Genomic DNA, 26,909 nt, shown 5'->3' with positions numbered 1-26,909 from the left:
TTTCACAGTCAAGTAATCACTGGAGTTATTATGTACCATACCAGCACAGGTTTCCAGCACACACCACCTATTTCTACTAAAAGAAGCTCCAAGTTTCATCTTTATAAGAAATGCTAGAATTACTTCTTTGCATTACTCCACTTCCATCTTACTTTCTGTGTGATAGTTCACTCTCCATAACCAAGGAACTCCTCCACAAGCTGCAGGAAGTTTCCTGACAACTATTGCTAGCTTTATTGAGCTACTCGACACCATTTCTCCATTGACTCTGTAAAGAAGAAAGCCTTTAATTTCTTTTTAAGACATGTGTGTTCAATGTCTGTGTAATGTTCATAAACGTAAGATCTGGGGACTTCAATAAAGTGCTACATATAGAGAAACTACTTTTCTTGGAGGCAACGTAAATATGACTTTGCTTTACAGCAGAATAATGGGATGGGAGAATGAAACAGCTTTTGGTCAAAAAAGATACATGGCCCATTCACTTGGCAATTCTTCAGAGGAAAACGAGTATTCATGGCATTATGTACAGTCTTTGCTGGATTGGTATTTAATTCTGGGTAGATCCTGCCAGCTTAAAGGAATAGTTTTAATCAGAGTCTGAGGGATTTACTACCCTGGGGGGTTTTATGTGTGTGTGAGGGAGTTCTGTGGTTTTTTTCTTGAGGGAATGAACTACCTCAGCTTTCTGGGTTTTTTCCTCCCTTTCAGATTACACATTATTAAAATTTGTCAGTAGTAGTGAGGGCCTTGTGTTGGGAATGTACATCTTCAGACTTAACTCTTCTCCATTGCATGTGTTTGCTTCTTAGGTTTACCTTCCACACTGGAAATCGGTAAGATCAAATCTGGAAGAGAACCCACTGCTCTTTCCAGCTCTACTAGGGGACTCATCAGAATTCTCCCTCCGAGAAGACACCAGCAGCACACCCCAGTGAGAATCACTCGGGCCTGGAGTCAGCCTCTATTTATGTATTTCCAAACTAAGATTAAAATTCCCAGAGGACCCTGCTGTAACATCTAACTGGCATCACATAGAGCTAACCCTGTGTGATGAGTATCTGTCCTCTGTGTAGCCAGTAGTGACATTTTCCAAAGTTTTATCCCTTGCAAGCTATTTCCTCACTTGTGTTAGAGAGGCCTGAGGCAATATCATGTTTTCACAGGCAAAGTCTCAATAAGAAAGACTGTCAGCTTATTTTTTAAATTTCAGGTATTCTTTATTGCAATTCTGAGACAAAAAAATGTAGCAACTTTTTCTTCTTTTTGGTTAAAAGTGGATATTCTTTCAGACTGACTTCTCTCCCAAAAATAAGGTGACTTGTTGCCATTGCTTTGTGAGGGTCTCACTGACTGATTCAGCCCTCCCCTCACTCCTGCTATGGATGAGCAAGATGAGACTTCCCCTAGGGCCACAGGCATGAACTCCTCACTGTGCCAGCAGCTTCCCTGCAGGCAGCGCACTGTGCCCCATCCGTCAGCACTCCTGCCACCTCACTTCATGTGTCCCTTCTCCCATCCACTCCCCATACACTTGATTCATGCTCCTTATTCTCCCCAGCCTTCCTGCCCTGTTTCCCTAGGCTGCTGAAGCATCATCATCTCTTCAGGCTTTCCCACCACTCAGGACACAAATCGAGAAGGAGGGATACGAGGTTTTTTCCTTGGGATGGTTCCCTTGTCACAGTCCTATTCCAGCTTTCTCCCCTTGTCCCTCACACTCACCCTGTGGGAAGAATTGCAGAAGACAGGGAAATGCCTCCTAAAATGAAGCTCAGGTGAAGACTCAAACAATGCAAAGCAGAGCACATGATATGACACCCCAGCCCAGCAAGTCAGGTACCACAGAGGTGCTGCACAAGGTATCAGGGCCCTTCAGCTCAGCGAGTCCTCACAGTAGGACCTCAGGCACCTTGGGGATATAGCATGACCACAGGCCAGGGTGACAGGCCACCTCTGCCACAGGATCCTAGACAGCTGAGACACGGCCTGTGCTGCAAACCCCTGAATTTGGGTGCTGATGGTAGAGAGTGCACAGCTGAGGCTGACACCTGGCTCCATGATACTCCCCCAGTCTGGATCAGGGGCTAACCAACATGATGCAAACTCATCCTCTTCCCTGGCACAGCAGGGACTCAAACCACAACTGGCAAGGATCTAACCTGGCACCTCCAGTGCTTCTCTGGGAGACAGCAGGGCCGTACATCCCTAAACCCCTGTACGGCTGTCGGGTGGAAGGGCCCTGAGTCGGGCCTTTAGGACCCCTGCACCATGAGCTGTACTCCGGCGTGTGAGAGGACCCCACACCGGGTAGCAGCGGGGGCTGTGCCCCGCGCATGAGATAAAAGAGGGCACTCCGGCTCCAGGCTGCTCGGATCGAGCTCTCGGGTGAGGCGGCCCCGAGCCACGCAGCACCGCGCCGGCATCACCCCACTGACCGCCTCGCTGTACTACCGCCACGGCCTTCGAGCCCGACCGACCGGCAGCGCATGCGCCACCGCCGCGCACCGCCCCGCGGCCGGGAGCCGTCACGGACCGTGCTGCATGGCCGGAGAGGGGGTGGCGGGGAGTGCGCTGGAGGGCAGCGGGAGTGTGCTCCACGCCCGCCCCTTCATCTGCTCGTTCCCGGACTGCGACGCTTCCTTTAACAAGGGCTGGAAGTTGGACGCGCACCTCTGCCGGCACACGGGCGAGGTGAACTGGGAAAGGAAGGGTTAGCGCGGGTGAGGTGAAGGGCGCCGCACTGGGGCCCGGCGGGCGGGCGCGGGTCGGGGCCGGGCAGCCCGGTTCACCGCCTGGGGTACCCGAAACCCCATGGGCGGGGCGTGTGCTGCTGAAGGAGCCTCCCGGAAGCAGCCCAGTCCCTGTAGAAATGGTGTGCCGCCTCTAACCGGCCCTCCCTCGTCTCCCGGTCCCATCTCAGAGGCCGTATATCTGCCCTTACGATGGCTGCGGTAAAGGCTTCACCAGAGACTTCCACCGCGCTCGACACATTCTTATGCACACCGGGGAAAAGCCGTTCGAGTAAGGCCGCGCTTTTTACATCTTAAACCGGATTACGCTAGTCCTTACGGAAGTGGAGTTGAAACTGATGTGTGGGTGCTATGCACGCCTAGCTTTGGTACCATGAGGGCTGCCGTAACAGTGCACGCACAGGGTGAGAGGTGTGGGAAACAGCAACCTAAAGCCTCCTATCTGGCTGTGATCCGTAATAGGAACGGGCAGATCTCTCCTTAGAATGTAGAATTAAAAGAAGGAAGGATAGTTATTTCTTATTACTAAGCTTTTAACAGCTGTATGTCATGGATTAGGAGCTAGAAATTCTTGCATGCTTTATTAAATACCTCTTCTGATATATCTTCCTGTGGCTTTCGGTTGTAACTTAGCCTGTCTTTTTGTGTTGTTAAGGCAAATTTTTATGTTTGGGTTGAGTTTCAGTTATTCTTTGTGTATTCTTCTTGTCCAGCAATTTCTGTATCTGCCTATGAAACAAATCAGTGTTTGGGAGTGATGATAATGTAGTTCATTTGTAGGTGCACAGCTGATGGCTGCAATGAGAGATTCAGAACAAAGTCAAACTTAAAGAAGCACATTGAGCGCAAGCACCAGAATCAGAAAAGGCAATATGTGGTGAGTAATTACCTTTAATACTGCAAAGTGGAGGCTAAACAAGCTCCTTGTCGTGTATCTAGTGAAATACTTCAACTTGTTATTATGCAGTACTTGTATGAGTTCAGATACTGTGACTGGGATTTCAGCAAACACATGTGGACTGGGCTTTCATTATTTGGTCTCTAATGACAACTTAATTTCCTAAATAGTGCGACTTTGAGGGCTGTAACGAGTCTTTCAGGAAGCATCAACAACTTAAAGTTCATCAGTGTTACCACACCAATGACCCTCCCTTCAAGTAGGTGGATAATTTTAATAATGAACTTTAACAATTCCATAAACACTGTAGATGAAAACAGGAGCCTTTCCTCTACCATTTCATTAATGTAGCATTTAAAAAAGCAGCAAAACCAAAACTGAAATGGATTTGTAGGCATGGCTGCAAGTACATTTCTTGTGCAAGTGCTTTGCTCAGTAGTCTGTTTTTTGTTTCTTGGTGCTCTGTAACTTAGCATTCCAGATATTTTCTATGGGCTTACTACAGGTTCACAGGAAAAATAAACAAAAAGACCCCCAGCTTCTAGTTCACACAAGCATAAGAGCTTGCAGAGTAATGAAAAATGCAGCCACTACTATTTTTCAGTAAAAAGAAGTGATGTGGCTAACATGAAGTGAGTAGTAGCTTAAAAAAGGTGAAAGGCTTGGACACAATCTGAGAAGCTGTGAGTCTATGATTTCATTCTTTACAGGACACATCGGTATAGATCTGATGAAACCAAAGTTTAGTCTTGTGTTTCTTTTAGGTGAAACACACTGAACAGGAGTGTTCCACTTAAGTGACGTTCACTAGTTTGGCTGTGTGACAGGCACAGAAATACTGTCGGTGCTCTGCTGCTGCTCTGCTAGATCAGTACAAACCACTTAAACTCTCCACTTTCTATTTCTCTTTTATCTTTGAAGAGCCTACTTCCACATATACAGCTTAACTTGCTGTATATATGGAAACTGTACTATAATTTCAGTCTTGAGGGCATCAGAGTCCTTTATTATGGAATTTACTTTTACAAGGCAGGGGAGGACACAGAGAATAGATCTTTAGGCAAAGGGAAACTTGTTTTAATTTGTCCACTTTAATTGTTCTTGACTTAAAGAGCAAAAAATACTGGATGCAGTGAAAGAAATTAAACCAGTGTTATTTTATACCTAGATGTAATAATGAAGGATGTGGAAAGTGCTTTTCTACCCCAAGTCATCTAAAGCGGCACGAAAAGATACATGAAGGTAATAGAGTTTTTCTTCTTGCTTCAGTTACGTTTTAGCAAAGGAAAAAGGACTTCTTCAGTACAGAGAATAGGCAGGGATGTACAACAGGCATGAAAGTGTTCTGGGCCTAGTGATCCAGTCAGACAAAACAAGAACACTGGTTTTGAGTAGTCAGGTGGGATACAGTTGCAAGGTGTTGCAGTGTTCAATTACTTGTGTCAGGCTGAACAGGGCTTGGGATGCCTTCAGTAATTTATTTTCCTAATGTTCCTCCTTGTCAGTAATCCATCTTCTGGAGATGGGCTGATGGTTAAAGACGCTAGCCTAGACTTCCAGAGGTTAGGATCAGTTGCCAGTTCCGCAACAGATTTCCTATGGAGCCTTGGCAAAACCATGTAGACTTGCATTGTTTGAAGTTATTAATATAACTATGTGAAAGGTATTTAACTGGAATTGTCAGGAGCTGGTCATGTATGTTTCAGCTAATCCTGCTACACTCCTGTCTGTTCTTTCAGTACGATTGACAGCTAACCTGCTTTCCAGTGCTAGAAAAAACCCCAATAAACCCAGGGGACTAGGTAGAGTATGCAAAAAGCTGTGATTTGTACTGTGTTCTTGTGTTAATTTGTGTTGGTTGCAGTATGGGAGGAGAAATACTGGCCTTTAATTTTCAAATGCTGGAAGTGGAGTTCCCCCTTGAAAAACTGGACTCTGCCAAAACTTTTGTGATTGTAAACATCTGTCCTGTCCAACAGGCTATGCGTGCAAGAAAGAAAACTGCTCATATACTGGAAAAACTTGGTCAGAGCTTCTGAAACATAATAAAGAAAGTCATGCAGGTAAACTCAAAATGATTACGCAACAGAACTGAACTTTTGATACAAACAGGAAACAAACTGCTAATTTGAGGAGTTTGTGCTGAAATTTCATTAACTTGTCACTGTGTCCAGATGAACTTGTATACTAATGCTTTATTGGTAAAATGGTTGTTGCTCTGGCTAGACCTTTAACTGATGGAATGCTGCTCAGTGTACTAATTTTGTGCAAGTTCTCATTAACTTGATTAAAAAGCAATGTAGGATTTTGCATCTGGATAATTCATACTGTATTATTCTCTTCCAATCTGAGCTCCTCGCAATTTTTGTGGATTTTAGCATTGGTTTAGAGGACTACTAAGGTTTGATTCTGAGCTTCTGTAAGAAGCTATTAATTTATACTTTGCCTGTCTCTCTCCCACTCAGACACAATCATTTGCAGTGAGTGTAACAAAACTTTTAAAAGGAAAGATTACCTTAAGCAGCATCAAAAAGTACATGCTGCCGAGAGGGAGGTCTGCAGATGTCCAAAAGAAGGATGTGGGAGAACTTACACAACTGTATTTAACCTTCAAAGCCATATCCTCTCTTTTCATGAGGAGCAAAAACCGTTCTCTTGTGATCATCCAGGCTGTGGAAGAACATTTGCAATGAAGGTATGTATTTTTTTTTTTACACTGTTCTAATCTGAATCACATAATCTGAAATGATAAACCTAACGGTTTTTTCCTATTCCTTATAACTGTAGCAGAGCCTAGCAAGGCACGCAGTTGTACATGATCCTGAAAAGAAAAAGCTGAACTTGAAAGTAAGTTGTACTCTTGAAAAAAGTACTCTCAACCATACCCTGTCACTTCAGAGGAGAATAAATATTACAGGTTTCAGAATGACTTCAAGCAGGAAAGCAGGCCAAGCTGCCTACTTAATTTGGGAGATTCTTAATTCTGAAGCTCCTTTAAATGATGCAGTGCTGGCATTTTCTTCTTTCCCCACCACATTAGTAGACTTTGTTCCACGGATATGTCAAGTTGCTAATTGTGCATTTATTTCTGCCAGACAAAGCGTTCTCGTCCTAAGAGGAGCTTAGCCTCTCGTCTGAGCGGCTACATTCCTCCTAAAACACAGCCAGGGAAGGATGCTGTTGTGACACAAAGCAAGACAATGGATAAGCCCAAGGAAAGTGAAATACCAACTGTTGAAATTCTGACTCTGCAGTAAAGGTGGACTGAGATTACATTCTTCATGGGATAATCTTCATGGAATAATCAATGTAAAGTTCAACAATAATTTTATTATATGTATAGGGTTGTGTTTGTTTTTAAGTAAGAGATTGTTTATACCTTTTTATAAAGTCACTGATGCAACTCATTTGATTTCAGATCTTCATTTTTCTTTTCTGTACTGTTTTTCTGTTTTTCTGTCTTCTGGCACACTTTCAGCTCTTTGTCAGACTTGTGTCTCAAAATACAGATACTCACTCCTTCTGTAGTAATTTTTGGCTTGGAAAGGTAAGTGGCTTTCTCAGACACAGTCTCCAAAATCTGATCAAAAAGCATGAACTAAAAAGAAGGAGAAAACCAGGATTAAGTGCACAAACACAGGTAGAAAAATATTTCAGGCTGTCTGTAATGACGCAATCTACTGCTTGTGGTTTAGCTGTTAGCTGAAATGAGCTAGTTGCTAGTCCTGGTTTGAGCAGTTAAGCTTGTCCTTTCCTAATCTGTTCTTCACTTGTTAGCAGGTTTAGGAAGGTTACCAGGTTTAGGAAGGTTACCAGAGGAATTAAGCCATTTCCTAACACTTAGGCTGAATTCCTGACTCATCCTGTTTTTGCTGTTTGAAGATGCCCATGAAAGTGGACTGCATCTGACTCATCCCCACCATCCTCTTCCACTAGATTTGGGCATATTATTACAGGGCTTTCCTCTTAATGAAAAGATCATCAGGGAAACCTAATTCACTGCACATATTAAAAGGAAAAAAGAAAACAAATTTTTACATGGAAGCTTTACAGAAAAAGCCACTTGTGCAAATGACAGTGGAAACAAATCTCAAGGCCCTGCAGTTATACTAGTGACTAAGTTGCCACCAGCTCCCCAACTTATTTATAGATGTTTACTTTGCCAGTCTTGGAACACCATTGCAGTAGTTTTTCACACAGTTTCCTGGAACTGCAGTGTGTGAACAGAAGCAGCTGAAGGTGGGACAGCCATTCCTTTAATGGGACACAGACCTTCACTTATTTTTAGCAGTACATGATGTATTAAAACAGTACTGAATAGGGAAAATTAATACAAGTACAGTTATGTAATGAAACTGGTTGGTCCAGCTTTCAGAAGTGCACTTACCATGTCTGTATTGCTATCTTTCGCTTGCCGGATGGTAATTTTAACTTGGTATTTCTTTTCAATCCACTGGGCTATCTGTTTAGTCTTGGTGTCTAAGTCGTTCTTGGCAATAGCTGAAGAAAAGGACAACTCCTTCCGAACCATCTCTGTTTAAAACAGAACTAAAACTGTATTGGCTTAACATCTGACAAACCTTTGCTGTCTTTCAACAGCTTATGGTGCTTGGTCTGCTTAACTCCCCTGCCCTGTGCTGCTTTCTCATACACAGAGCATATACATTTCATTGTCTCAGCAGGCATCACTCCCACCTTGGTAGGTGGTTACTGCTGTAATTGGGAGGCTGAGTGCATGTTTGAAGCATATAGGGAAGTTTCTTCAGCATCAGAAGGCTTTAAGTATTTTTTATTTTAATTACAGTTTTGTTCATACTACCCACAATGCAGGCCTAACAGATAAACAGCTATGTGCTGGATCTGGATTTAAAGACCTAGTGTGCAAACTCTACATTCTGCACATAGTATAGTTGAATGTAAAAGCTCTGAAGTTACAGCCCTCCTAATCTGAAACCCATTTTCTTGAACGGTGAAGCACAATATTCAACTGAAAGTGTGATGCCTTGAATTACATTTGATTTGTGCTCTCGTCCTCCTTAAAGATTTCTCTGAAGTAGTTACCATGTGAATAATCTTTTTGTAGCTTCTTGAACAGAAAAAAGTCACTACCATAATAGTGCTTTCCTCTAAAAGCTGACCTCTACCCACAGCACTGATACCTTTGTCAGCCTGAGGATAAGAGAAGAGGATATAAGGTCAGATGCCCTTTCTAAAACCTACTTGCCAAACTCAGTTTTTTAAACTGCTGAAGCAGGCTGACTTAAAAACAGCTGAGACCTGAGAAGCGTTCAATATAAAAGTTGTTCTCTTCCTCTGTACAAGAAAGGGCTCCAGACTTTATCTTCCTCACAGCAAGCTAGGGAAAGAATGTTTTGTGCCTACTGGTGACAAAACTTTGTAATTATATAGCTGTATCTGGTGCTCAGTTTGTAAAAACTGCCTGTCACTTTCTGCCTCAAAGGAACAGGAATTCAGTGAGGCTCATGGAACCAGAGTCCAGTTATATTCACTTAAACATAAATATTTTTTTTAAAAGCCAGAAGGTGCCAAAATAGTAAATCCTGAGAAGGCAACAGAAGGCTTCTCTATGGAAAACTAGTCTAAGCCAAAATGTTATCTTCACCACTGCAAATCCTTAATAGCGTGGACCGCAGTGACATGGCTTTGGATTTACACAAATGCAAGTAAGAGAATTTCATCTGCTGAAACCACTTCTAATGCAGCATTTGCCAAAGTGGTCAGTGTTGCAGTGTCGATAATGCACATACCTGATTTTGCACTTGATTTTTTCTTCTCTGCACGTTTCAGCTGTTCTTCATGAATCTGCTGCCCAGTCATTAGTCTATATACAGGAGGTTCTACATTCTCACGCAGAAGAACTAGTTTCAGGTCATATTGATCCATAAGTTTGAGTGCCTCAGCTCGGTGCATATTTCCTAAGCTCTCTCCATCCTGGTTGATGACGTGCAATATCCGATAGGGAATTCTTCGCCCAACGCTTCCAAATGCTGTTTTTGGCTCCTTGGGAGATTTTTTAGCTGTACAAAATGGTTGTGTAAGTCCGAACACTGTTGACTTTTTAGGGTCAGACACCACCATCCAGAATGGAGAAAAGACCCTCTTCTGTTGTGTTTGTGTCAGAAGAGTACCACAGAATCTTTTCGCATATCTCTGCTCGTTTCTGGTTGCTTGACACAGAAGTTTCATTACACAAAAGGCAGTCATTCTGAGGAGGCAGTGAAGAAGACAAAACAAGTTACCCCTATCAGCCAGATACTTCTAGTTACATTAGAAAGACTTGACTCCAGTTCAGTAAACCCTAGCCCCTAAAACTACTCTTTCAAAAAGATGCAGTGGTGTTACTATACAGAATGAGCAACCAACAGTAATTTTACAGTAACAGACGGCTTTAACCTGGAGAGAAAATCTGACAGCAAAATTTATGAAGCGTTGATGTTATCTTCAGTAATTTAAAATTAGAGCCTGGACTCCTTTAAAGAATCCCATACTTGTATTTCATTCCTCCTCACAGAAGTATCCACTCTTACACAAGTTTTTTTGTGTACAGAAAGATAAGCCAATAGTTAAGAGGGAGAACGTGCTGTCAAATAAAAAGGCATGTCACACTTCTAATGTTCTGTCCAGATTTTTTTTTTCAGGAGGTATCTAACAATAGGACTTTCTTCCTGGTTCCAGTAACCATCTTTGGAAAGTGTTTCATTTAAACCACATGAATTCAGAACCACCTTAATCATGTAGTGAATGAAGTGGCAATTTGTGCAGTGTCTCTCAGCTGCCATTCCAACATCTGCAGCCTGACTCTTCAATGCAGGTTTTGGAATTCCAAAGCCTTCACCATACAGTGTAAGACTGCCATGCAAAGTCTTCACCTTGGCATTATAACTTCACAAATTAACCATTACTATACTTGAAAATATGGTTTATCTCCCAGGGTTGAAAACTCCTCCATAGCCAGCATGCAACTTGCTTCTCATAGCACTGGCCCCGAATGATGTATTTCTCTGTTTTCCAAGTGTCACTGGGGAAGCAGCCCAGCTGCTAATTGCTCTTAAATGGATTCACTGATATTATGTCAGTAACCTTAATTATTTTAATTTTTAAAGTTTCTTCACTGTCATGTAAGCGCAAGTTCTACTGATTCAGACATGCTCCAAAGTGAAAACAGTGCCTTAATTTTAGATGTATTTTATCAGACATTTAAAGTATCAATTGACTCTACCAGTTTTTCACAAACATTAAATTTAGGGTGGCATCTTCCTATTTATAGTGAGCTGATTTTTTCCAGTTACCAGAACTATTTGAATTTCTTACATGCAGAAAGCATGCACCTAAGTGCCATTTCACTAGGACCATTCAATAAAAACATCAATAATGATACTTCCCTTCTTGAATGATGAAAAAATCTAGTGGGGAAAAAGAGAAAAGGAGAGACACAGATAAGACTTGCCTGCAACACATGAACTGTAAAATAAGCAACAGATTCATAGGCCTAAGATCCCCACATGCAAATTGAAATTTAAATAAACTGTTACAGGCATCTGTCCTGGCATGGTGCTCATGCAGCTATAGACTCACAGACTGGTTTGGGTTGGAAGCTCGTCCAGTTCCAACCCCCCTGCCATGGGCAGAGACACCTTCCACTAGACCAGGCTGCTTAAAGCACCGTCAAAACATTCAAAACAAGTCTCAACATACCCCAGTGCTTGAAACCAAAGACTAATCTTTGAGGCATTTCTTCCATTATATTTTTCCCCTATTTTTGACTGGTTCATGGATTCCCCATGACAATTTTGGTGCACCTGACCATTATTTGCATTTCATTCAAAGCTTAGGAAATCAGCTGGGTTTTAACATCTGTGAAAACTTTAAAGAGCAAATTGTGGGGTATCTGCAGTTTTGGTATTCCATGTTTAAAAGGCAGCAAGTACAGGGAAAGCCAAAGATGATACAGGAAACCAAACGTGATATTACAGGAACTGGCAGGAATGTGACCTCTTTTGCCTAGGGAAGAATGTGACTCCACTCTACATGCGTGACACCGTAAACACACATTCATGTGTGTATATATACATGGAGGAGGCTGCTCAGCCTTGGGTTTGCAAGCTCTTTCTTCAGCAAGGATGAGGAACTACTTATGATTCTAAGGAGTCCTGTCCCAGGAGCAAGTAAAATGACCTGTGAATAAACAGTCTGAGCATGGGGATAGGTTGAAGCCCGGGCAGACTAACCTTTAGCAGTCAATACAAAGCTGAGGGTGGTGAGGCACTGGCACAGGTTGCCCAGAGAAGCTGTGGCTGTCCCATTCCTGGCAATGTTCAAGACCAGGTGGGTCGGAGCTTGGAGCAACATAGTCTGATGGAAGGTGTCCCTGCCCGTGTCAGGGGGTTGGAACTGGATGAGCTTTAAGGTCCCTTCCAACACAAACCATTCCATGGTTCTGTGGTCAGTGAGTACAGCTGTGTCGGGGGTTCTAGTGCGCAGGCAGGCTGCACGCATACCAGCAGTTGTGGAAGAGCCGCCGTTCCGTACTCACGGGACGTGTTTTGCTGCACACACAAGTGCTACGTGCAGCTGCTACAGGTAAGTACCTTGCAGGAGCCGCTGCTGGGCTTTCCTGCGCTGTCTCGAGTAAACGCGCGCTGTGGAGAGGCTCTTTTAACTTTGCGCGTGGATCTGTGCGGGGCTCTGCGTGGATGTGCCCGTGAGTGCACGCCGGGGAGGTCACCAAGTGTGTGCGTGTGACCCTGTCACTTGGGCCCAGCGGTGTGTCGGTGCAGGCCCGGAGCTCAATGGGCCTCCCCGGCCCGCGTCCCCCCCACCTCCCGCGCCGGGCGGCTCTTACCTGCCGGCCGGGCCGAGCCGAGCCGCCGGCCCCGGCACGTCGTACCGAGCTGAGCGACCGGCCTGGGCCGCCGGAAGCGGGGAGACTGTGCCACCGCTCTCCCTTCCTCTTCCGCCTCCTGCCACCGCCCCGTGTGCCTGTGCGTGCGCGTGTCCGCGGTAGCCGGGCGCGCTCCTGCGCAGCGCCGGTGTTCCCGCGGCCGTGCACACGCGTGTGCGGACCTCGTACGTGCGGTTGCTGTATGTGTGTGACTGGAGGTGCGTGTGTCTGTGCATGTGTGTGCGCTGTGTGTGCAGGGCTGCCCACCCGTCTGTCTGCACACGTGTCTGCACGCTGGGCACACCTATAGTGGGTATATGGAGATGGATTTCTGCATGGGGAGGTCTGTACATACGGGGAGTTTGTGTCTCCTTGCACTGTGCACTTCTCTGTGTATCTGAGTATTCCTCTTGTGTCTGTGCATTTAAGTGTTGATGTATGTGTGGTGTGTGTGTCTGATTCTGCGTGTGGTTGTTGGGTTGGGTGGTTTTCCTCGGTGTACCACCACCGTTATTTTGGTTTAGTTTTGTTGATTCTGTGTGTATTTGCCACACTGGGGTTGTTGCATATCGGTATAAGGACCACTGCAAGGCGATGGTTCTTGCTGTACCCCTTGGCCTTCCCAGGACAGTGGTTTGTGGCTGTGAGTGGGAAGGATCGTAGAATCACAGAATGGCTTGGGTTGGAAGGAACCTTAAAGCTCATCCAGTTCCAAACCCATGCTGTGGGCAGGAACACTTTCCAGTAGACCAGGTTGCTCCAAGCCCCATCCAACCTGGCCTTGAACACTGCCAGGAATGGGGCAGCCAAACTTCCCTGGGCAACCTGAGCCAGAGCCTCACCATCCTCACAGGAATGAATTTCTTCCTTATATCTAATTTCAATTTTTCCTCTGACAGTTTAAAGCCATTATCCATGCTCCATCCCTGTATGTCCTTGTAAAAAGTCCCTTCCCAGATTCCTTGTAGGCCCCTTTAGGCGTTGTGAGACTGTTACAAGGTCTCCCTGGAGTCTTCTCCAGATTGAACAAGGCCAGCTCCCTCAGCCTGTTTCCATAGGAGAGGTGCCCTCTGATCATCTTCATGGCTTCCTCTAGACTCAGTCAAGCCGATCAGTGCCCCTCCCCGGAGCTGAACACAGAGCTGAACACAGTAAGAGGCTGTGCATGCTGAGTGCTTTGCCTGTGTGGTGTTTATGGAGGCTGCACACCTGAGCCTCTGCTATACCTGTCTGCGCATTGTAATGCATCACCCCCTCTGTTCCCAGCCATAAGGCAGTGCTGGTGTGACTGAACACGCGGTGCTGTGGTCGTGTGTCAGTGCCAGGGTTGTCAGGAGTCAGCGGTGCGTGCTGTGGTGCGTGTGCGAAGTGTCCTGGCGTGTGGTAGAGCTGTGTCTGCAGGGGTCAGCAGCAGCGTGTGCCTTTGTGGCACTGTGCGACTTACTCAGAGAGCTTGTTGGATGTTTGGATTTGTTACCTTCCTTAGTAGGCTGATCAGCCTTAGGTTTGCAGGCTCCTTCCTCCCCTTGGCGATGGAAAGCCTTGCCTCTGAAAGAGAAGCTGAAATCTGTGTGCAAACCCTAGGTCCCCAGCTGTAAGTAACGCACTATGAGCAAAACACTAACCAGTGTGAGAGTTTGCTGTTCTGTTCTGGTTGGGCAAAACATGTGTGGAGTAGTGGGTGCTGAAAATACCTTTTCAGGAGCTGTTTGTGTCTGTTGAGGGATGCTGTTTGACCAGCCAGGCTGGAGCTGAGGGCGATGCTGAGGCTGAATGCGTTCAGAATCTGATTCAAAATGAAGCCATGGTAAGCAGCTGGAAGGGAAGCCCTGTCTACAATCCTTTCTGCTGAAAAAAAATCAGGATTTTTAGCTTATTTGCCTTGGGGCACAACTTAAGTGACCCCTCTTTCCTCTGCCCCCTTCCTGCCCAGGAAGAAGAAATGCATTGAAAATCCGAGCCTCATCTTTTTGGTTTGAGAGTTTTCTATTCTTAACTATGGTCTTGGAATGGTTTAATTCCATATGCTGGTGGTTTTGGTACAGCCATTTCGCACACACGTGCAAAAGTCTGTCACTGCTTTGTGCTCTCCATCTTCACAGAAGACATCATATGGTAATGGTGTGTGAAACCAGAAAACTTGGCGACATCAGTTCTCAATCTGAAATTCATTCATATTACCTTATCCTCATTAAAACTCCTTGCCTGCAGTAATGAGTATGGAAAAATGCCATTAACAGAATTAGCTAAGTAGATGGTGAGATGTGCTAACAGCCCAGCTGACAACTGTAGCTTCACCTATTCTATGCTAATAGTGCCTGTTTTTTCCATTCAGCTCTTTTGTTCATTTCTTGATTTCGCTCAGGCTTTATGCCTTTGCAAGTTTAAGCTCTCTGGGAACAGGGATTGCCATTGCTTCCATCAGGAGAGTGCCTAAGAAAAGCAGATCTCAGTTTGATGCTTTTGAAATATAAATTTTTGAAATTCTACAGTACCCCATTGTGGAGGGTGAAATATTGCACAGTAAGGCAAGGCAAACCTGGGCTTTATTGCTCTTTTCATGGTCTGGAAATGAAGTGTGGAATTTGAATGGCTGTGAAGGGAAGTTTTGGCAGAGCTGAAGGCTGGGGAGATTTCTTTTTTTTCATCCTTTGCTCTGCAGTATGCATTAGAGGAGAGCTTGTCAGAGCCCGGCTTGCAGTTAGCTACTATTGCCTCTCTGAGAACCATCCCCATGAGAACAATAATTTTCAGCAATGGTAGCAGGAGCAATAAAGCTAATAATCCTCTTCACTGTGATAAAAACTACCTGCATGAAAGCTATGTGCTTTGGAGCATGCAACTTGCATTCCTTCTCTCTTCCCTTTGTTCAATTCCGTTAAGTTTAAGCCTGATGTTTGCCTTACTTTGTGCCTTTCTAATTAAGTTTAGCATGCCAAGAAATAGTGCAGCCTTCTCTTGCTGTTTGTCCTCAATTAACTTGATGTTTCTGGGGGTTCATTGTACTCTTTCTCCTTGTTCTCTGTCTCATGCCTGTTTACACTGTGATTGTCCAGGGGCTGTGTTTTTATATGTGCCTGTCACAGTGGGACTGCAGTCTTAATTATTTGAAAGACACTATCATAATAAATGCAGTTAATAACTACAACTTTCTCCCTTCTATTTTGCCTGATGATGTGCATCATCCTCCTGCCACCCCTGACAATACTCTCAGATATTTATTTGTTTTTATAATTCCTCAATCTGCATCTTTTAGGTCTTTTTTTCATTTGAGATTCAGTTTCCCAAGCTGGTTAGCAAAGTTGTTGTTTTCACTTTATTATTTTTTGCCACATGAAGGTCTGTTCTGCTAGACCTCATGTCAAACCGTAGATAATTCATGCCCCAGAGAATTTAAAATGCAAATATATGAGAAGGAGAAAGGATGGTGGATAGAGAGATTTCTTGCCTCATACATGAGCAGTGTAGTGATCTGCCAGTGTGATCGTTATTAATGTTACTAATTAATGTGAGACTCAAGATGCTGCTGGGATGCTTCCTCCACATTCTCACCGGTCTGTGGGAGGTTTGATTGTCCCCTGAGGGTGCTGGAAACTGGTTCCAGTTCTTCCGAATTTTCGGGGTCGATCTCCTCCTGAAGCTGTTCATAAAATCCCAGACTGGTTTGGATGGGAAGGGACCTTAAAGCTCACCCAGTTCCAAACTCTGCCATGGGCAGGGACACCTTCCACTAGGCCAGGTTGCTCCAAGCCCTGGGCAACCTGGCCTTGAACACTGCCAGGGATGGGGCAGCCTCAGCTTCTCTGGGCAACCTGTGCCAGCGCCTCAGCACCCTCATAATCTAATCTTAAGCTACCCTCTGACAGTTTAAAGCCATTCCCCCTTTTTCTGTCAATACCTGCTCTTATAAAAATGCCTTCTCTGTACAGTAAGCTGTTTGTAATGCCCAACAGAGAGCAAGAATGCCTGTAGCTGGAAGACAAAGGGCTCACCTGGAGACCCAAAGCTCTAGTTTACTTTCATTCAAACTCTATCATGTATTTGTGGGAGGAAGAAGCAAGCTGCCGAAGTGCCTTACACATGCAAGGGGCTCGTACCTGGTGGCTCTGGGTGGAGGACAGGTCTTACTTCAGTCCCTGGTGAAAACCTTGTGCTTTCTAAACTGGAGCTGTAGTTCTCAATATCCATTCCAAAAAATTTCAAGTGCCAAACAAGATAATCAAGAATTTATTGCTGAAACTGTTGGGTTTATGCAATACCTGGGGCTCCTGGTCATGGACCACCAGCAGCAGGTGGGACAGCAGTTTCTTTTGGTCTTATTTACAAAGTCTGTGATTAGTCTTCTGCACACTTGTGCTTGCGAAAGTACTGAGCATCTGTAGGGCCACTTACCCTCTGCACCTCCGTTTTCCTCTTTTTCTGCGTAATTCCTTCCTTCACAGAGCATTTCAGCAGGGAAGCTTTGGGGGGAAGACTTGGATAAAGTCTCTTTCTCCTCCCTACCTCTGCTGTTTAGCAGCAGCTGCCATGGCTCACTTCCACCTTCCTGCTAGTTATAACCACAGTTATGAAGTCCCCTGGTTCAGAGAGGAGCCTGAGCCTCCCCTAAGCACTCCTTATTATTCCTTTTTCCCTTAGTGTTTATAAAAGACTTTTGCACATAACTAAGATGAAAAACTCCCTTGTGCCAAGTTGAGTATTGCCTTATGGCAGAGAACATGTCAGAGTAAACACTAGTTAAAGGATGCAGAAATTCTGGGTACGTAGTGGGTCCAGATTGCTGGATTCTGAAGCAGCTCCTTTACTCCTTTTCCATCCCCAGCTTTTGAAAGCTGCTGCCTACGCACACTTCTCTATTTTAATTCTAGCAAGAGACAACGAATATCAAAGCAAACCCGAAAACTCTGTTGCGTGGTAAACAATCCCTGCTAACTGTTGCCCTGTGCAGAACATACAAATGCAGTTGAAACAGCTAAAGTTTTGTTTGGTTTCTGAGCTGTGCTGTGTTAGAGGAATTAAAACAAACCTTTTGAAGATGCATGCTCTGCCATTGAATTGCTTGGGCTCATTTGCTGAATCCAGGCACAGAACTGGTTTCGCTCCCTGAAAAGCAAGGCTGACTGAATTTATTAAAATGTTAATCATAAAGCAAGCCCGTGGGGCCCTGGGGTGAGACACAATTAGAGTTAAAACTTCCCAGTGCAGAAAGTGTTTTAACTGTCTAGTTTTACATCTTGACTGTAGGGAGAGGAGTTTCCACTGTACATCGACCACATTGTTCTACAGCCTTTGCAAGTTGTTGGGTTCAGCTGCGAAGATTTTAAAAGCTGCCTTTGTTGGCAGCCGAGGACACATCCGTGACCTTATTAAAGTGGAAGTGAAAGCTCTCTCTCTTTTCCCCCCCTCCCTTTTTTTTTTTTTTTTGCAACAGTAAATCTACTAATTTTACAGTCAGTTGAACAGCAATGGATTAATTTGTTTAAAGTCTGCATTCACAAAGGAAACGTGAACTTCGCTGCCTTGAATACCCGAAACTACAGTGTGATATTTAAAGGGTAGAAACTATTACAACTTGCCCTAGAATGGTCCAAGCAGTTCCCTGTCACCTGCTTCTCAGCACAGGTGCTGACCTCCCCGTCTATTCTATCCCTCCTGACAGACTAGCAGTGAGGCTGGGGCTTTGTGTGCAACAGAGAGTGCTTTTCCAAGGACGGGGCCAGTTTTCTTCAGCAGCCACAGGAAGCAGAATAAAGAAGAGGTTAAGGGCCACCGCAAAGGTCAGAACGGGTTAAATTTAGTTAACATCAGAGGTTATAGCTTTTAACAAGAGCATGAAGGAAACTTATTCGAAGATGCAATTTGTTTCTTCTTTGTCAACCATTATTTTTTTTTACCCTATTGATGGTGACAGCTTAACAAAGTTTTTATACGCCTGGGTTTTCATCCTTTAGAGGATAAAGAACTGTGATGCAAAGAAGAGATGCAGGTGGAAGACTTTATAAAGCCTCCATGATTTTCAAATTGAGGGTTGAAAGTAGGCTCCCTGTGCGGCTAAGTCAAAAATAAACTGTAAATGTTAAAAAAAATGCACATTACAGACAGAGGAGCTGCTCGGTTTTTCTTTTTCCCCAATGTAACTTGCCAAGAGCGGTGTTTTATCGGAGGCTTTACAATCTGTGTTTGTGTGCGTTTTTTCCCAAGGTAATCTTGTTTTCTTGTTTATCTCCCTCTAAAGATGATCAAAGTCAAATGCCCATAACAACAATCTTCATCCTCTCCCTTCAAGATAATTTTAGCATATAATGCAACATGCTAGCTGTCTGAGGAGTTTTCATCCCAATTCAGTGAAGAAGCAAAAACTGCAAAATGCACTCAGTAGGTAACTCCAGTGTCAAGCTTCCATTCTGCTTCTTGGAATGCAGAGATGAGGAAAGGTTGAATCTTTTGTTAAGTTATTGAGTGGAAATAATAATGATAATAATAAAAAATTAATAAAATGATAAATTTTATAATTTATAAATTATAAATGAATTAAAATATAATTATACAATAATTAATAAAAATAAAAACTATTCTTATTATTATTATAGGTCAGTAGGATTTTTCCCGTTTACAGCAGCTCATCTTCTGCCAATCAGTCTTTTCTTAAAAATTAATTAATACAATTACTATTTTTTTGTTTTTGCTTTATCCTGGTGTCGGTGTTATCATAACACATCGGTGTTATTGATGTTGTTCCCAGGCTGAAAGTCAAAAACACAGCACTGCACCAGCTGCTAAAAAGGAGTAAAAATGACTGCTATTGCTGAACCCAGGACACCTGGTACAAAATAAAGAACTGAAATCAGAATTTAACTGAGACTGATAAGAATTCATAAGTACATTTTAATGGTTCATTGTTTGCTTTTTTCTTTTACCATGCTTTCCTAACGAAAAGGAACGTGATCATCCTGTCTTCCTATCCATCTGTGTTTCTGTGAGTTGTCTTGGCACAGTTTTAATCTCTTGGACACTTCAGCCCAGTTTGGCAAAGAGATTGGGGCCTCAAAGATATTGTACCTTTTTAACAACTACAAATATTTATGTATTCTTAACAAGTTCTGTGAAAATCAGTGCTTAAACAGTGGAGCAACAGTAAAATTAATGTCTTGTTCTGACAAAAGAGTTTGTCCAATTGACCAAGACAGTGTATGTGCGTGGGTTGCCCAGTTAGCACACAGGTATTACTGCATCAGCTACAGTCCATGGTGTCTTTTGCTTCTCCTGTTCTGCCCAAGGGGCTGTGTAGGTGATACAGAAGGCTGAGAGAGTGCTGCAGTGAGGGTTTAGAGATGGGAGAAGGAGCTAGAATGTTTTGAGGGAAATGGAGAGGTGTAGGGGATATGGTGAGGTGATGCTGATACCTTTAATTTTGGTATTTAATATTGTAAGTCTGTTGCAGAAGATAGGAACAACAGCGGGAATGATTACAGTGGGAACTGAGAGACACACAAACCTTGACAGTTTAAGTATCGGTTATTTCAATGCTCATGGGACAATTTGTGTTTGCTGACAGGAGAAATTTCGTGTGATTCATGGTGTCATTGCAGTCTGTGTGACCAAGGCTTCAAACTTCAAATTCACTTGCTGTTGTGTTAACTCAAGCTAGCACTGGATTCCCAGCTGTATGACTGAGAGCTGATTTTGCTCTCCAGAGGGCTGGATTAATCCTTGGAGATGCACGTCGTCACTTTGACACTTCTGGGAGGGTTCTGTTTGAAATCAGTTAGTATGAAGTTTTTTTGTTGGTGTAGAATAACTTCTACCCTAAGGGACAGCTATAGAGAAAGTCTGTTCAGATAGAAGTATTTGTGCTGTCATGGTGTGTACACATACATACAGACACTTGACTGGCAAAAGACTAGAGAAGGGGAGTAGGGAACTGGAGAAATACAAGGCCTTCTCTGTCCCCAGAGATGGAGGAAATGGCGCGATTGGCTCAAATAGATGAGGGCTGTGTATCTTCTCTCTTTGGTTGAACACTCACAGAGGCAGCCTCTGCTGAGGAGGTAACTTTCTGTGGCCTAACTGCAGCAAAAGAAGAAATGAGGAAAAGTATGGCTTTCCACAGTCCAGACAAAACTGGCCTGGAAAACCACAACAAATACTCCTGCTTATTATTCTGCTCACAAGCTGCTGCCAAAACTCAGCTGTGAGCAGAATAAGAGCATCATTTTAAAAATGTAAAACTGGTGGGGTCTTCTTCTGTCTGAGCTGCTCTTACAGGCTTTAAAGCATTCATTTCAAAAGCTTCTCAAAGGCAGCAGGCATCAAATAGTCCAGGCTGAGTGGAAGCTTGGGGAGGAGGATTGCAAAGTAAGTTGTGTGGGTGATGGCTGCTGACACACCAAAGCAAGGTTATTTGTTCATTGCAAGTCAGTGATCATGGCTTGCTTTTAATGATGGAGTAGCAGAGAAGAGCATTGCAGCAGCCCAAAAAGCCCTGGATTCATACAGACTAATTTCAGCTGTATCTTCTGCCTCATGTTTGTGTTGGCTGTGATTCTTGGCTTGGGAGTCAGGAGATGCGAGTTTTGACCATACTGCTGCCACTGATGTGCCCTGTAACCTTGGATAAATCTGTGCTTCTCCTCTCATCTCTTAGCCCCTTAGACGCAATCTCTCTCTCTTTTTCCTTTCGGGGTCTTTCTCTGTTTATAGATCTGGACCACACCTAGCAGAATGGGGCTGTGCTCTCAGTTAGGCACTGCGATAATCTGAATGAGCAATAAAGAAACACTGCACTGAGTGCTTCGCTAGGACTCTTCTGTTATCTCAAGGCTTCACCAGTCACCTTAATCAAATAAAAGTCCTCCAAAAGGCTGAGCACTCCTCCCTACTACCCAATTGCTTGCTTTTTGTGTGGCATCTTGAACACGAAAAAACATCAATTATGATCCCTGGGTTGTCACAAAATGGTGATTTATAGTATTCCATGCTTCCTGGATTATTGGTAACATATCTTTTCTTCCTGAAATCTCAGCAGTAGCTTCAGTACTTCACTGTGGTAAATTCTTGTCAACCTGAATTATAAACCAGCATACTGCTACAGATCTCATTAATTTTGTTAGGTTTTCCCTAACTTTGCTCTTTTGTGTAGGTGCAGTTCCTCTGTCTGAGATTAGGGACAAAGCCTTCTCCATAATGAATAATGCACTACCTCTGAAATCTATTTTGTCTATGTAAGTATGGCAACCACTGTCAGGATTACTGGCTTTATTACTGTCAATATGATCTTAACGACATCAGGTATGTTTTCTAAGATCAGCTTTCCCTGTAATGCTCCTTTACCTGGTCCCAAATGACATCTTTAAAAAATAATTACTACACCCTTGGAAAAAAATATCTACATCCTTCAGTAACAGCATTCACATCCATCTGTACCTGCCTTTGCAGCTCCTTCTGTTCCAACCAGAATTAGGACTGGATTCTTCCAGCAGATATATAAGAAAAACTCATAACCCACAGTTTTGCATTTCACCCCTTCCCTTTCTTTTGTCTTTATATCAGATGTGCTCCCAGAGAGCATCTGCAACAAACCTGTCACAGCTAGGCCAGCTTTCAGTGTCCCTTGTAAATTGTCTGATCACAGACTTTGTACGTTGGGGACTTCCAGACCCCACAGTGCCTTTTATCTACCTCATGTTTAATTCGCTTTTGCCCTCCCTCCACATGCTGTAGGGTTATAGGAACAAGTTTTTGGCTCCAGGAGGAATGATTGTCAAAGACAATTTACTACATCATGACAGAAGCATAGAATCGGAGAATAATTCAGGTTGGAAGCGACCTCAGTGGGTCAGTTACCCCAATGACATACCAAGAATTTTGGATTATGACCTCAACTTGGGTGAAAAAAAGCTCTTATTTATCCATGAATCACTTCAGGAATTAGCAGGACCTAAGAGATTTTCAGATTCTGCCTTCTTATGTTCTAATGAAGGATTGGGACCCTTAGATACACATTTTCTGAGAAGCAATTGCAATCCTACAAGCTCAGTCCATTTAAAATGTAAGGAAATAATCTGTATTTGAGTAGAAGGTTGAGAATTTGATAATAATTTTATCAAGTGGTTTATTTTTAAAGAAGTGGTTTATTAAACCACTTTAACTGTGCTTAGAAATCTTTACATTCCAAGTGATATATGTATTTATTTGGATTCATACACCAGTGAGGCTTATATGATATCAGACCATAACTTGTTTTACATATATTAAATATGGATGATGGAGCCACAAGAAATGAGTAATTTTTTTTCTATAAAGAGCAGCAGGAGGTAATTGTTCCGATAAGAAATTCAGAAACCAGCTCTGCATTAACACAGAATTGTACTCAGAAATCAAATGCATTATTCGTGTATTCAGCTAAGATCAAATCCCTCACAAACATAGATGGTGCTAGAAGGACTGAGCAGAATTTATTCATACTGTAAATAAATATTTGTCAAAGGAAATAATTTGTCAAAGGAAATCATTCTGCAAAACGTGCTAATGGGAACCTCTACAACTATTATTAACCATAAAGGGATCCTTTCAAAATCTGAATTTCCCAATCTGCAGCTTTGCGGTGTTTCTCAATGTTCAAGTTAGTATCAAATTTTTATCTGGTCCTAACAAGTCAGGAAATTAGCATACAAAGAGAAACTGAAGTTTCTTGTTTGTCTGCTTGTTTACAAGGAAATAGAGGAACAGAGCTGGAATTATTTCTTTTAACACTCAAATCTCATTCATCTGGACCAACACGTTTCAACATGCCACTGGAAAAGATAGGTGTTATTGTTAGGTATTTCATATCTGGGTAAAAATAAAGGGGGGAAAATCACAGTATCTTTCTTCAATGTCCAAAAAAGGGAAAAAAATAAAAGGAAGCCTAGATACCAGGCCAGTTGGTGCTTTATTTAGTAGTTCTTTTTCCATTAGCTCACCCTGCTTTTGTAAACTTTGGAGAGGAATGCTGTGTTATAACAGTAACATTTGCTATGCTTTTACAGTTACATATGTGGGTAATGAAAAACAACTGTACTTTGTGAGCTTGAAATATAATTAACTGATGCTCTAAAAGGTAAATGGTTTCTTCTAATTATGTCTAAAAACCAGTTATAAGCCAAGCAAAATTATTTTTATAGAGTAACTATAACAAATGTCTGAGTAAATATATAAAGGCTACCCCACTCTTTGCTTCTGCTATTCTAAAAGAATTAATTGTAGATCCTTTGGAATATTTTCAATAAAATTAATTTTTGTGGGAAAAAATGTAGCATTTCATTGAAGCCAAAGGCTTTGCTCTGGGATCCTGGCTCAAAAGGGAGAAAAGACCAGTTCAAGCTTTCACCGCATCAGCTTCCTAACAAAGTTGTTCACTTCACCCCAGGCTAGATATGTGAACCTGGTTTTCCACATTTCCCAAACAGTCCTCCTCAGCCATGTGCAAACTGACTGCAGGATAAATGGAAAAAGCATACAAAATTTCCAAATTTGGGTACTTCCAATGAAATTCAATTATTAGCTTTTGTTTGGACCCTAATGCTTTGTTATGGAAATGCCTTGAGGTGCTTCATCTCTTCATTGGCCTTTCCACGCTGGGTGTTCTATTATGTGTTTTAGTAAATAGTGCCTCAGCAGTTAAGCTGAGCCTGGAACAGGACAGGACAGGATAGGATAGAATAATTTCAGTTGGGAGGTACCTACAATGATCATCCAGTCCAACCGCCTGACCGCTTCACGACCGACCAAAAGTTCAAGCATGTTATTAAGGGCATTGTTCAAATGCCTCTTAAACACTGACAGGTTTGGGGCATCAACCAGGCCTCTAGGAAACCTGTTCATTTGTGTTTGACCATACCTTGGTGGGTCAACCCACCCAACCCAAAGGATCTACACTTTGAGTTCCTCTGAGTATTCAGAATGGCGTGTCCCCATCAAAATGCGCAGTGTTTGGGACACAGCTCACTGGAACAGGAGGGTCAGAATATTCCATAAACAGAAGACATTCTTTCAGTAAAAAAGAAAAGCTGTTGGGTTTTAAAATAAAGTTTTCCTTAAAAACAGTTTCAGTGGAAAATTTTTGGACAAGCCCTAAATAATAACCACTCCCAAAGTCTGCCAGGAAAAAGGGCAGAACAACATTGTTTATTGACCATATAAGCACTTAATCTTTGCTGGAGTCTGTAGGATCTGGAAACATCCACTGTATACTGAACAAATGTCGAGCCTCAGGGTGATTTTAGTTCAGTCCCTCAAATTGCTTAATGTCATTAGCATAATCGCTCCTGTACCAGTAACTACTTGATACCTCCATGGTTATGGCGGTAGTTTTGTTGAATGCATAAAAGAGGAATTATGGAACCTGCCTGTCCTCCCTTGTTGGTTCCCTGTTGGTAGGAAAAGGCCCATTATCTGGTGCAGGCACACAGGGATGTGCACTTCAACAAAGGGTTATGATCCCTGTTCATTATATGCAAATTTGCTAGAGCATTAATCTGCGTGGCATTAACATAATATCAGTTGGTGCATCGGGGTAATTCTCATCTGATCCAAAACATTCCTCATGTAAGCAAAACAGTTTAGCTACACAGAGAAATGATGAACTAATTCATTTTGTATCTAACCATATCAAAATCAGCAAATATGAACTAGACTTGAATGTGACCTGATTATATGTGCAGAAAACCACTGCCTTACAGGCAGTTTATTCATTTAAATAATCAAATTAAACACGATAGTTTTAAATGCATCTTGCTTAACTTGATTGCTTAAATAAGCAGCCATCTGGCATGAATGACACAGATGAAGTTCTTCTTCAGATTTTTCTTCTTTTCATTTTTCAGCACCAAAACTGTTTTGCACCTTGTGCATATTTCATGTGACTTCTCTGCTAGAGTGTCTTTACATAGAGGTTGGGGCAGAAGTTAATAGAAATTATAATACAAGTACAAGCTGAACTCACTGTCTCCACAACTTGATACTAATCAGCAGAAGGGAGTACATTAGATTCACTATTTGTACAATTATTTTAGCCACAGGAAAATCCATTTGTTGCTAGAGGAATACAGCTGAAGTCTATCAAGATTAGAAAGCAAGAAATGATATCATAAAAAGGCTGAGTAGAAACCCCAGCAAGTTGAAATAATCCAGGTCTGTATTTGAGGCCAGTCCCAATTTCATTAAATGTATTTTTGTCTTTTTGAAAAAGAAACACTTTTTCCTATTCTTTATTAATCAGAAAAGGCTTTTGGGGTTACAAAGCATTGCTTAAATTCTGGTTTTGAAGGTGTGCATAGGAGCTGCTTTACACATAGGGACTGTTCTACTGACTTCGAAGGGATTAAAGGCTTGAGAAAAGTTATCTATGCAGGAGAGTGCTTAGGAAATGGGACTGCTGATGGCCTCATTGGCAAGCACCTGTGTATCTATCTTTTCCTAGAACTTTAGGTAATTATAGTTACAAGAATTGTACTACAGTAAAATTGTTAAGAGCAAATCAAGTTTAATTAGGGAGGAATGGTTTTTTACAATGACCTCATGTAAAGTCTCTCGCTTACAGAGGGGACCGTCAATTTTGATACGTGTATAATATATGCAGGAGCAGTATGACCAGCAGTTGATTCCTCTCCCTTGGAGATGCAGGCCCCTGGAGTCTGATCTCAGTTTCAGCTCACATTTATCCTAACATTCCCCATACTCCCTTTCAGCACAGGCCTTCAGATCCCATTCTCTTTCTTGTGTGACTCTGGAAAGCCACGTGTGGGTATTGCTGTGATAGTCACACCAGGTGTGTCCTGGGGTTGTCAGATGGATAATGTGCTCTTCTGCCAGCTGCACTCTGCTGTACATGACCTGAGTATTGCCATTCCCATCCCTAACTGCTCCCATTTCGCAGGTGGAGGACTGCCCATGTAGAAAAGCTGTAGGCAGTATTGACAGTAATGGCTATATTTGCACTTACGTTACAAGTGTGTGATGAAGGAGGAGAGTTGTTAAAACAATGCCCTTTCCTTTGTATCAATTTGCAGCATATGGTGAGTTTGGAAAGAAAAGAAAAAATCAGAAGATGCTTAGTGTGGCAACTGTGTATGCTGGCAACTCAATGAGCAGTTCAGATTCCTGGGTTTAGTATCTGACTCCTACTCCAAGACCTTTAAAGGCCCAGGCACAGGTTTCCCAGAGAAGCTGTGGCTGCTCTGTCCCTGGCAGTGTTCAAGGTCAGGCTGGACAGACCTTGGAAAAACCTGGTCTAGTGGAAGGTGTCCCTTCCCATGGCAGGGCGTTGGAACTGGATGAGCTTTAAGGTTCTTTCCAACCCAAACCAGTTTATTTTGTG

The 26,909-nt window shown here is 42.9% G+C and overlaps 2 protein-coding genes across 4 annotated transcripts in view; one reads left to right on the top strand and one right to left on the bottom strand.

Annotated features, from left to right (window-relative positions):
- Positions 1-7,040, top strand: part of GTF3A (general transcription factor IIIA) — a gene marked incomplete at its 5' end in the record, with an annotated part of 69,026 nt that extends 61,986 nt beyond the window's left edge. The window contains 9 exons of the mRNA XM_080613559.1: positions 2,367-2,694; positions 2,924-3,024; positions 3,534-3,630; positions 3,822-3,910; positions 4,820-4,893; positions 5,631-5,714; positions 6,117-6,346; positions 6,439-6,498; positions 6,747-7,040. Coding sequence (XP_080469685.1) covers positions 2,367-2,694; positions 2,924-3,024; positions 3,534-3,630; positions 3,822-3,910; positions 4,820-4,893; positions 5,631-5,714; positions 6,117-6,346; positions 6,439-6,498; positions 6,747-6,908 — 1,225 coding nt within the window. The 3' untranslated portion in view covers positions 6,909-7,040. The remainder of the gene's footprint in view (positions 1-2,366; positions 2,695-2,923; positions 3,025-3,533; positions 3,631-3,821; positions 3,911-4,819; positions 4,894-5,630; positions 5,715-6,116; positions 6,347-6,438; positions 6,499-6,746) is intronic.
- Positions 6,963-12,646, bottom strand: MTIF3 (mitochondrial translational initiation factor 3). 3 transcript variants are annotated; one of them, XM_080613629.1, is made up of 4 exons: positions 12,515-12,646; positions 9,420-9,877; positions 8,039-8,184; positions 6,963-7,249 (listed from the first exon to the last, which is right to left on the bottom strand). In XM_080613629.1, the coding sequence occupies exons 2-4, from the start codon at positions 9,874-9,876 to the stop codon at positions 7,043-7,045; spliced, it is 810 nt and encodes a 269-aa protein (XP_080469755.1). In that variant the 5' UTR covers position 9,877; positions 12,515-12,646; the 3' UTR covers positions 6,963-7,042. The 3 variants fall into 3 exon arrangements, with proteins under 3 accessions (XP_080469755.1, XP_080469756.1, XP_080469757.1); XM_080613630.1 differs by lacking the exon at positions 12,515-12,646 and adding an exon at positions 12,261-12,372; XM_080613631.1 differs by lacking the exon at positions 12,515-12,646 and adding an exon at positions 11,901-12,041.
- Positions 12,647-26,909: the final 14,263 nt, after the last annotated feature.

The sequence above is a fragment of the Psittacula echo genome, assembly GCF_963264785.1.
Source record: "Psittacula echo genome assembly, chromosome: 3".
Classification (NCBI taxonomy): domain Eukaryota; kingdom Metazoa; phylum Chordata; class Aves; order Psittaciformes; family Psittacidae; genus Psittacula; species Psittacula echo.
This window is presented reverse-complemented; position numbering and strand designations above follow the sequence as displayed.